This window comes from Morus notabilis, unplaced genomic scaffold, assembly GCF_000414095.1.
Source record: "Morus notabilis unplaced genomic scaffold, ASM41409v2 Scaffold1242, whole genome shotgun sequence".
Taxonomy (NCBI): domain Eukaryota; kingdom Viridiplantae; phylum Streptophyta; class Magnoliopsida; order Rosales; family Moraceae; genus Morus; species Morus notabilis.
This window is the reverse complement of record NW_010358947.1, coordinates 148,724-160,828: the sequence shown is the minus strand read 5'-3', so window position 1 is coordinate 160,828 and position 12,105 is coordinate 148,724. Positions and strand designations below refer to the sequence as shown.

The 12,105-nt window shown below is 36.8% G+C and overlaps 1 protein-coding gene and 1 non-coding gene across 2 annotated transcripts; both read left to right on the top strand.

Annotated features, from left to right (window-relative positions):
- Positions 1 to 1,410: 1,410 nt before the first annotated feature.
- LOC112090725 lies at positions 1,411 to 1,517 on the top strand. The gene has a single exon (XR_002901786.1). It is a non-coding gene; the product is annotated as a small nucleolar RNA R71 (small nucleolar RNA).
- Positions 1,518 to 7,413: 5,896 nt separating this feature from the next.
- On the top strand, positions 7,414 to 9,720 carry LOC21393783 (inactive LRR receptor-like serine/threonine-protein kinase BIR2). The gene has a single exon (XM_010093626.2). The coding sequence runs from the start codon at positions 7,690 to 7,692 to the stop codon at positions 9,481 to 9,483; it is 1,794 nt and encodes a 597-aa protein (XP_010091928.1). The 5' UTR covers positions 7,414 to 7,689; the 3' UTR covers positions 9,484 to 9,720.
- Positions 9,721 to 12,105: the final 2,385 nt, after the last annotated feature.

Below are 12,105 nucleotides of genomic sequence, written 5' to 3'. Positions count from 1 at the left end.
CATCCCTCGAGCAAATGTCACAAGTCAAGCAATGGTGCTCCAATAATGATTCAACAAACTCAAAAGATCAATGAAAGTTCAAAAAACTGTTTTCTCAACTCTCACAACTCACCAAAAATGAAAGCTTAAACTCAGGAATTTTTCTCAACCAAATGTGTTAACAACCATCTTACCACAAGGGTTTGACATGTGCTAAAAAATAACTCTGGAAATCATTTCTTGGTAATTAAGATAGTAAAAACTGACTCAAACCGAACATTTTGAAATCATACTCAGATAATCTCATAAAAATTTTGACCCAAAATAACAATAAGACAAAAATTAATCTCACGCATGATTATGCTCACCACCCTCAACCCAAAATCAGACAGTGTCCTCAATATCTAAAAATATATGCAATATGAAAAAGACATGGAAAGAGAACACCTGGATGATGAACATCGGAACAAAGCTAAGCCTTCTGAACTGATTCTCCAAAACACATAAACAAATATAAAATCACACAAAAATAAACTAAAAATAAAAGCACACAAATCACACCAAACGAAACAAAGAAACAAAAATATGATACAAAAGTGTTGGAAGCAAACTCCTCAAGAGGTTTGCGCCATATGTTGGCCTTTTGGATTTGACTGAGCTTGTGAAGGGAACTTACCGCGTTCTTGAACAGCCAAAGCTCCAGTCAGCTTCGTGATTTGACTCTTCATTTCTTTACTTTCTTCCACCATTTGCGTGAACAGTGACTCAAACTTCTGATTCGTCTTACTCTGCACCTCCATGAAAGATTGCAAGGTGTTCTCAAGAGAACTCCTTAGCTGTTGCGCATTGTATTGAGGTGCAGAATACGCCTTTGGTGGTTGCGGCTATTGCTCAGTTCTCCATTGTCCTCCTGATGGTTGCACTTGGTTGGAATCTCTCCAACTGAAGTTTGGATGGTTCCTCCAGCTAGGATTGTATGTGTTAGAGAAGGGTTTGTTGTATGCCCCTAAGGCATTGCATTGCTCCTCGTAAACCCCTCTCATTTCACCATAAGCAGGACAATCCTTAGCTAAATGTTCCACCCCACCACAAACAAAGTATGGGTCATGTGTCTCTGCCCTTACGACCGTGTGGATTCCTCTACATTCTTTTCCTTTGAGGGCCTCGATTTGCCTTGTCAATGATTCGACTTGGGCTTTGAGGTTGTCCTCCTCCCTTAATTGATAGATTCCAACCGGTCAGGACCTATTGGTCCTGTTAGTACCACTTGGACTAGTCCATGTGTGGGCTTTTTCGGCTAACTCGTTGAGATACTCAAAAGTCTCCTCGGGATCTTTTTGGAGAAACTCACCATTGCACATCATCTCCACAAATTGGTGCTCTCGAATCGTGAGTCCTTCGTAGAAATAACTGACGATGCGCCAACTCTCGTAACCATGGTGAGGACACTGATTTAACATATCCTTGAACCACTCCCAAACTTGATACAGAGTTTCATTATCCTTCTGGGTAAAGGTCGAGATCTGTTGCTTCAGACCATTGGTCTTATGGTGAGGGAAATACTTGTTGAAAAATGCTGTCGTCATTTCTTCCCAACTTCCAATAGACCTAGGTCGCAGAGAATACAACCAGCTTTTAGCCTTGTCCTTCAAAGAGAAAGGAAAGAATTTCAATCGCACAGAGTCCGCGGCTTCAGCTCGGTTGTGAAAAGTGGCCACCACTTCTTCAAACTCCTTAATATGAACATATAGATTCTCGCTCTCTAACCCATGAAAGGTCGGCAAGAGTTGGATCATGCCCGACTTGAAATCCAAATTCGGCATATTAGGGGGAAACATTATGCATGATGGTGTGGCCGTACATGTATGGTGAAGATAATCGTTCAACGTCTTCTGCTAGACCTCCTTGTTTTGAGCCATCGCGAAAGGATTTGCAACTGCTAATGAGGCTGGGATCGAGGGAGGACTAGACGTGTGGGAAGAAACTTCACTAGGGTTCTCCGGTCTTATTGCGAATCTCCTTAATTCGTCTCTATAACGATTCATTCACCCTATAACGTTTCACTTTTTTTAATTTTTTTTAAAAAACAAAGAAAACAATAATGTAGAACCGCGAATTGCAACCCCCAAGATTGCTCCCAGAAAAGATTGGTGGGCGAATCCTCCTTAAAAACCAACCTCCTAGACAGAGCAACGTTCTCAGGAAAGACTGGTGGCATAGAACGCTAACAGGAATCAGCCTCCTAGACAGAACTCCCTTAGTTTGTTTATTTCAACGTTTCCACAAAATTGCTTGAAAATTTTATTAAGTTTTATGACATATTTTATGACGTGTTTTATGAAATGTTAAATGTTAGATATTAGTACCCTAAGTTAATACTATTCTAAAATCTAAGGTTACACAAATTATGAGAATTTAAGAGTCCTAATTTAATGTCTAAATTGGTCACCTAAAAGTCACAACCTAAAAATTAATACTAACTATGAATGAAAAATTAAATAGCAATTCTAGACAATTAAGAAATACATATTTAAAACAAATTAAATTAAATTAAACCACACAGCAAGACAAAAAAAAAAAAAAAAAACTGACAACCAAATATAAACTACAGAAAGCAAAAGACAAAATGACTAACTTTTTAAAACAACCCACACGGTAAGACACAAAAGTGAATAAAACAAAATGAATAAAAAAAAAAGTAAACTAGAATAATAACTAAGATACCTAATAAACAAGTCAAAGCAGAACGTAAACGAAATTAAACTAATAAACAATGAAACTAACAAAAACGTTCAAAAAAAAAAAAACTTAAGTAATCAATCAGTAAAAACTAACTGACAACCAATTAGAGACACAAATGTATTTGACACACGACCAAGCAAATAGAACAAAGATGCTGTTATTATTATTATTGTTTTGAAACGTACTAAACAAAAAGATTAAGTATTTACCTCTTTGGCTAATTATTTACTGAATAATCTTGTTGATGTACCTCTCCGGTAACGGCACTAAAATTTGATTACGCCCAAACGTGTACAAAACAAAGCGGTCAATTGTAGCACAATTAGGACGGTCGATCCCACGAGAAAGTGACAAATCAAACAAGAAACGATTAACAAATAAAAAGCTTTAGGAGATAAATAATAAAGTAAAAATAAAAGAGAATGAAATTTTTGTTGAGAAGTTTAAGTGTAAGAAAAATATAGGAGAAAATTATATAATTAAAACTGGTAAGGCGTTGAGATTCCCCTATATGCTTCGTTCACCCGAATGGATTTTGATCTTTGAGATTACTCAAATGAAAGTTTCACATCCCAAACTAACAATCGAAAAATATATATTTGAAGAACATGTGAATTAAAATGTATTCGAGTGAGTAAAATTCTTACATTTAGTATTAGGAAAAATCATCTTAAGAGAAATCTAAGAGCGACAATATACCATGGGCAATATTGCAGTAAAATACTACTCATAAAATAATATCTATCAATATATAGTATCATGCAACAATCACATAAAAAGAGCTTGACTAGATTTATATAAAAGTTGACAATAAAATATATCAATATGAGAAATTAGAAGAAGATAGAAGAAAATTAATCACTCAAATATATAAACTTTGAAGAACAAATGAAGAATTAAAATCCACTCAAGATCACTTCACATATAAGTTTCTCTCTAAGCTCACCAAAGAGAAAAAGATGTCTAAACTTAGGCTAAAAATTAACCCCTAATACCTCTAACAAAGCTCCAATTTATAGAGTCTTTGAGGATATCAAAAAGCACTAAGCAAATAAACACAAATAAGGGGACATTTTACCCAAATAAATTAGATTTACAAGGCTTTAATCTGAGAGTGAATGCTGAAACATCCAACGGAACCAAAACGGATCGCTAGCTGAAGAATCCCAAACGGGTGGGACACGTGTCGCGCGAAGAGAGAAGAAACGTTGCTCTGCCTTGGACACGTGGCGCGCTGTGGGAGGAAAATGCTGCACGCGGGACCCACACATAAGAAGAGAGACGCTCGCGTGGAAGGAACTCACTCAGGGGGAAGGGCTGTGTGTGCCACACGCGCGTGCATGAGGGAGCATTTGGGTCCCATGCGACACCTGGCGGAACTCGGTTGGAGAGTTGCTGAACGGCAAGACCCACGCGGAAAAGAAAGTAGAACCGCCTGACGCGCGCGTGAGAAGAACTCGCCCGGGGAGGAGGGCCGTGCGCGCGTGTGTGCGGGGACAGCTGGGTCCCACGCGGCAGAAGCTACCAGAAAATGACACATGGCAGCGATGGGGCTTGCACGGCTCGGCTGGCGGACGGCTGCTGATGGGCTTCATTTTCTGTTTCTTTTATTTTTGGCCTAAATGTCTTATTTCTCTACAAAAAAAATTAAATTAAATTAAAATCAAATACTTCCACAAAATATTAATTCCACAAAAATATTTAATTAAAACTTAATTTATTTAGCAATTATGAACAATTTAAATGCATTTTCATGCACTTTTCAGTGGCTAAGATCTCTTCGCTGGTTGTCTTCCTCGATGGTCCTTTGGCCAGACGCCCTTCACTGGAGGTTTCTACCGACAGTGGTAAGAGATTTTTGTCTTTTTGTAACTTTTTTGTTTGTAATAAAGTTGGTCGTTTCCCTACTCAACTCTCGTCTGATTTGTTGTTTTTTATTAGATTTAGGTGTTCGGCTTAATGACGATAGGATGGTCTTGGTCCAGTTAGAATTTTTTCTATGCCGTGTAGATGTCCCCTTTTTATAGGTTTTGACGATCTGTTCCTCAAGCGCTCAACAACTTATGTTGAAGAAATGAGTTTTCTCCATCGAACTTTCAATCCGCTCATTGTTAGTGTGCCGAGGTGCTTTTCCGGTTTCGAGTCTCAAACATGCGTTTGTCCCTCTGATGGGTTAACATTATATCAAGACGGTTGTTTATTAGTGTTTTAATGAAATGCAATTTTTCCTTTAAAAAAAAGATCGGTTTTTCTAGAGTGAATGCAACCACACTTGACATATGACCATCATAAATTTGATATATGATGAGAGAGTAAAAAGTAGAAATTTTAGTGTTTAAAAATGGCACAAATCTTAAGCGCCTCTAGTAGGGAGCATTCCCCTAGCAAGGGAACGTGAAAGTTATACAGCTAAGGTGATTTGTTGAATTTGAAAGTTGGATCGCTAGCTCTTGTAGTTGGTTCCAATGTCGTTTTCCTTAAGTCTTTCCATATTCATCTTGGATATCTTGCAAGCATCACTGTCAGCGTGAGAAATTGAGTAAAAGATATTGGTATGATTAAGGTCATGTTTATTTCGCTGATTTGAGTTTAAAATTTGAATTTTACTACAATAAAAAGCTCTCACAAACAATCACATTTAACTTTTTTACTACAGTAAAAAATTCTCATATAAAGTCACATTTTAACTCAAATTAAAAACTCGAATCAGCGAATTAAACGGGCCCAATTGATGCATTTTCTCGTAAATTAGGAGAGTGGTATTTGGTAATATGCCTTGGCCTATTCGCGTCAAAAAAGATTTTAAGAAAAAGAAGGAAACAAAAAAAAAAGGAAAAATGTTCAAATCCAGACAAGTTAAAGAGAAAGGTAGATGGGTATCATGTCGAGCACTAACATATCATGAACTGAATGGACCATTTTATTATCTTATCAAAGAATAAAACCAAATGCATAAAGAAAAGAGGGAAAGAAATGGAGTCCAATGAATGTTTGGAAGGTGCCACGGACTTTTCCTCTTGTAACTATTGGAAGTTAATGGGTAGTTATTAAAACAAAAAAAAAATAAGCTTCATAACGTCCACAGTAACCGTTCAAAATCCTGGGCGCTTTACATTTTTTGAACCAATACTACCTAAATCGACTTTTCACCAACTAAACAAAAATCAAAATAGTGTTTTGACCCAAAAGGGACTTCACTATTATAATATTTACGTTGATTGTGAGTGGCAATAATTTTTTTTGATAAATATTTAGGAGTTTATAAAAATAAACCAGTAGTAATTTTTTATTTTTCAGCCGTATTATATGTATAAAATGTTATCTGTTATATATATATATTTTAAATATGATGTGATTTTGATTAGATTTAAATGTTAAAAACTTATACTACCGATAAGGAAGCCTATGAGAGAAGTCCCTACATATTTTCCATCTTTTATATTAAATAATTTTTTGTGGGACTTTTTCTGGTGTTTCCTCTTTTTTTATAACATTGATGTTCCATGCTTTTCAGCCGTTAAATTTATATCAAAATCTGTTTATTCTGCATATTTTTTCAATCTAATGTGATTTTGATTAAATCTAACGGTTGAAACAGTAAAAAATACCGATGTTTCTAAAAAAAAGAAAACGCCGTAGAAACTTTTTTTTTTTTTTTTGGTATTGCGTAGTAAATAAAATTTTGGTCTTCTCACAAATAACCTGAGCCTTGTATGTCCTTTCTTTCAACGACTTTAAAGTTTGATTTGTATCAATATGGACATTTAACCATAATGTCGACTTCACTGGGAAAAAAAAAAGAGGTCTTTTTTAAAAATATTTTTCTATTCACATCATCCTGAGGTTATTGAAAGGAAAGGTGTTCCTCAACAAAAAAGAAAGGAAGAAAGTATGAAAAATAAATTTTCTCAAAGGCAAATCCTAGCAGAGTTGTGAGTCCTCCCTCTAAAGATCAGGGGAAAAAACTAATAATAATAAATAATATAATAATATTAACAACAACAAAATAGCAATATCAATTCTCAATGTGCCATCATGTTTTGATTTTAGTTTTTTTTTTTTTTTTTGGCTTGATTCATTTCTGTTAAATAGAAAGAAAAGAAAAGCAAAGAGGAAAACAAAAAAAAACAAAAAAAAAACCTTTAGTCGTACTAACAGTAAACCCAACTAGAGAACCCGGAAAAATTTTAAAACTAAATTTAAACCTGAAAGAAAGTGGCATGTTTTGATTTTATTTTTTTTTTTTTTTGGCTTGATTCATTTCTGTTAAATAGAAAGAAAAGAAAAGCAAAGAGGAAAACAAAAAAAAACAAAAAAAAAAACCTTTAGTCGTACTAACAGTAAACCCAACTAGAGAACCCGGAAAAATTTTAAAACTAAATTTAAACCTGAACGAAAGTGGCAAATTAGGAAAATGCGTAAATGCAACTCCCGGAAACATGATTCGCCCTCCACCAAAATGGCAATTCCGCGTTGATAAGAGTCGGAGATTATTAATTCATGAGATTTATAAACAAATAAAAAGAGAATCAATTCCCACTTTTTTTTATTTTTTATTTTTTATTTGTTGTCAACAGGGGTGAATCGATGTCCAACTATCCCCATTCTTTGTGGACCTCACCAAAACAATCTCCCTGTCAAACAGAGCCTCAATTAACCAAACCATTCTTTTCTATTTTTCCTTTTTTTTTCCAGTCAAAGAAGCTCTAAAGTAATTATCAAAAAAAAAAAAAAACGAAAACACAACACACTCCCCTTTGAATTCTTATCAAACCCAAACCCACGAAAAAGAAGAAATCTCATGCAAGCAAAGCTAATTGTTTGCCAAAGAAACAAAAGTCAATGGCCTCTCTCTCTCTCCCACTTTCTCTCTCTAAACAAGACAGTTCATTGAGAGAGCTTTAGATTTTTTTTTTTTTTTTTTGGTTCGTTCCTTCATTCACGAAAAATCCCTTTCCATATCTCGCCATGAAAGGCTCAGCCACTACCATATTCGCATCACTGCTCGTGCTGTTCGCGAGCTTGGGGTTTTGTTCCGGTGTGGCCGAGGACGACGTCAAATGTTTACGGGGAATCAAGCAGTCGCTGCGGGACCCACAAGGGAAGCTCGATTCATGGGACTTCTCGAACACCTCCGTCGGAGTCATCTGCAAGTTCGTCGGCGTCTCCTGCTGGAACGACCGCGAGAACCGGATCCTCAACCTCGAGCTCCGTGACATGAAGCTGGCGGGATCGGTCCCCCAGGCTCTGGAATACTGTGGAAGCCTCCAGAAGCTCGATTTCGCCGGCAACGACCTCTCAGGTACGATCCCTTCCCAGATCTGCACCTGGTTACCCTTTGTCGTTGACTTGGATTTGTCAAGCAACAAGTTTTCGGGTCCAATACCGCCGGAATTAGGAAACTGTCAGTATCTCAACAACCTTGTTCTTTCCGACAACCGTCTCTCCGGCACGATTCCGTATGAGATCGGTAGCTTGAGCAGGCTGAAGATATTCTCCGTCGCTGATAATCAGCTCACAGGGACGGTCCCGTCGTCTCTGAGCCACTTCGAGAAGGAGGATTTTACCGGCAACAGTGGGCTCTGCGGGAAGCCGTTGGGGAGCTGCGGTGGTTTGAGCAAGAAAAATCTGGCCATAATTATTGCTGCTGGAGTGTTCGGCGCCGCGGCTTCGCTCCTGTTGGCTTTCGGGTTGTGGTGGTGGTACCATGTGAGGTTGAGTAAGAGGAGGAAGAGAGGATTTGGGGTTGGGAGAGATGGGGATTGGGCTGAGAGATTGAGGGCTCACAAGTTGACGCAAGTTTCTTTGTTTCAGAAACCGCTTGTTAAGGTCAAACTGGCGGATTTAATGGCGGCTACGAATAATTTTAGTCCTGAGAATGTGATTGTTTCGACGAGGACTGGGACTACTTACAAGGCTGATCTGCCTGATGGGTCGGCTTTGGCGATTAAAAGGCTTAGTACTTGTAAGCTTGGGGAGAAGCAGTTTAGGCTGGAGATGAACCGGTTGGGGCTGATTAGGCATCCGAATTTGACACCCCTTTTGGGATTTTGTGTGGTGGATGAAGAGAAGCTTTTGGTTTATAAGCACTTGTCTAATGGGACTTTGAATTCCTTGTTACATGGGAGTAATGGTGGTGATTTGGATTGGCCTACTAGGTTCAGGATTGGTCTTGGAGCTGCTAGGGGTTTGGCTTGGCTTCACCATGGGTGTCACCCTCCAATTATTCATCAGAATATATGTTCTAGTGTGATATTGATTGATGAGGACTTTGATGCTCGGATAATGGATTTTGGATTGGCAAGGCTTATGACTTCTGATTCACACGAGAGTAGTTTTGTTAACGGGGATTTGGGAGAGCTCGGTTATGTGGCTCCTGAGTATCCGAGCACTCTAGTTGCTTCGCTGAAAGGGGATGCTTATGGTGTTGGGGTGGTGCTTCTGGAGCTGGTGACGGGGCAAAAGCCGCTTGAGGTGAGCACTGGCGATGAGGGTTTTAAGGGGAAATTGGTGGACTGGGTTAATCACCTATCTAACACTGGTCGAATGAAGGATGTTATCGATAAGTCACTACTTGGGAAAGGACATGAAGAGGAGATTTTGCAGTTCCTGAAGGTTGCTTGTAATTGTGTGGTTTCTCGCCCGAAAGAGCGGTGGTCGATGTACCAAGTATACCAATCATTGAAGGGTATGAACAACGATCGCGGCTTCTCCGAACAGGATGATGAATTCCCACTTGTATTTGCCAAGCAAGAAGTTTAAATGTGGCCTTAGAGCAGCGAAGATGGGATAAGAATGCACATGGCTAAAAAGATATTCATCTTGAGGTAAGTTCTCAAAAGGCTCTTTATGTAAATGGCTTTATATCCGTTTTAGCTGATTTTCCCAATTGTTAGTCTAGCTGTATAATACAATAAACTATCTGAACGATGGGGTTCTGTGGCAAAGAAATTATTGTTTGCCCTTTATTATATGAAATACATTGTACTATGAGGCTCCTTAATGTTTGTAATATGCGTCTTCTTGTTTAGCTTTAGAAGTTTTGCCACTAGAAGAGGACGAATGAAAATTTTAACATAATACAAGATTTAGTTGGTGAACAGAACAATCTTCTGCATCACAGGGGCCTTGTATCCCAAGTGAATCCTAGTAGCATTTCACTTCCACACAAGAAAATATATTCAAAGAAAAATTGCTTATAAGAGAGTGTTTTACCTTATCTGCTCATAGGGCCAAGGGGCATTGAGCTTAACTAGCTGTTAGGTTCCTTTGCTGATCATTTCAATCAGTATTCTTGATCAATTTGTAGCTATATTGGCATTAAAAAAAAAAAAAGAGGTGGCCGTGGATCAATTATGTGATGCTTTAGGCTTCTGATGCCCTTTATGTGGCTGAGCTAAAAGCTTATTGATGCTCGTTATTGCATCATTGGCTTTTGGTTTGTTTGTTTTTTGTTTTTTTTTTTTTTTTTTTTAATAAAGAACAGCACAACTAGGCTGTTAGAGTTATATAGATGTTATTTCTGTCTGTGAATGTGTAATCCTATTTCTTATTGTTATCTCTACAGCGGACAGAAATCGGTTTGCAAATATGTTTAAACGTCCATTTATGTTTTACTTGAGGAAAATGTCTATGTTGTGGTGTTCTCTCATATATGAGATAACCATTTCTTCTGAAACGTCGGTCCCAGATCGCTTGAATTTAAACATCTATATGGTTTATTTTATTTATTTACTTGTCTATTTTGGAGGAAAGAAATGAGGAAGTTACCGTTAGTTCACATTGAAACAACAGTAAAGAAGGTAATTCCCGTCATTTTCCTTATATATGGTCCTATGAAGAATGGCCGAACATGCATTCATAGAAATGTCAAGGTTGAATGCGGTATGGACTTTCACAATCGAGTTGTGATAGATAGTCTATGCTACAACTTGTATACAGTCGATGAAGAAAAAATTATGATGGCAACACTTTTTTCTTTTTTGTTTGCTTAAATATGATGGTAACGCTAACACTTGTCAACGAAAATTACTATAATCTGAGACCTACCCATTTTAGACGACAATGAAGACTAGAAGAGAGAAGATAAGTTTGACCATATGTGTTTACCATTAGGTTGCGTGTATAATCTGGTCTCTACAGCTTTGACTAAAAAATTCCATTCTCATGCCAAAATCAGGAAAATCCAGACAGAGCTTGCCAATAGGTAAAGAAGTTAAAAACCAGAGTTGAGATAACAGTCCACAAGTAATGTTAGTTTATAATTATTGGATCTGATTAAAACCACATTAGATTAAAAATGTATGCTAAATAGACGGGTTTTTTTTTTTTTTTTTTTTATAGATTTGACTGTTTAAAGTAAAAAACTATTGACAATATTTTTTCTATTTTTAAAAATGTTATAGTTTTTTCGTTTTAATTCTGATTGAGATGATTTTTTTTTCTATGCGTTGACAACGAAAAGACGAATAAAACTCCACTCATATACCTTATTAAAATTTTACATCACCATTGAGTTTTGATTAAAATACTATCTAAATACAAATTCAAGTTTTGACTCACTCAAACACAAATTTAAAAAGATTTTTATCTCAAATCATAACTTAAATGTACACAATTAAACACAAATTCAAGTTATAATTTTAACTCAAATTATAATTTAAATTTAAAGATTTACATTCAAGTCATCATAATTCAAAAATGTACCTCAATAAGCCCTTAGTGTGCCAATTAAATGTGGGGTTAGTATAGATGACGTGCGTAGGATTTTGTTGATCTCCTGTGTCCTCACGTCACAATTTGAAGTTAAAGTTGAAGTTGTACCTCTTCTTTCTAGTGGAAACGGCAGAATTAAACAGTACTGGCCGTGAAACAGCATGCGCACGCTTGTATGCAAGGCTTATATTTATGTATCTATGTGCGGTGTGTGTAATATTGTCTTGTTCACTTCGCGGATTTAAATTTTTAATTCGAGTTGAGATGTAACATTTTTTGAAAATTTTTTACTGTAACAAAAAAAGTTAGATGTGATATTTTTTAAAAATTTTTTACTGTAAAAATTTAAAACTGAAAACTTAAATTAGTGAAATAAACGAGATTTTTATTTTTCTTTAATCGTCTTTTGAGGTCAATTGGTACTATGAAAGGAAAGGAAACGCGTTCGGGCCATAAAGCCAACCCCTATAAGCCACTAAGCACTGTTTCTAGTGGTTACTGGGTTCAGTCGCTAAACGCTGTTACTAGTGTATTATGTGTTTTTATTTTATTATATTTGTGTTATTTCTTCACCATAGTGTTACCCCATCATTGAGTGGGAAGGACATTATTTCTGTATTGAAAAGCACAATTTAGCATTGTCCTTCCCGCCAAAATCTTGCTCTAATT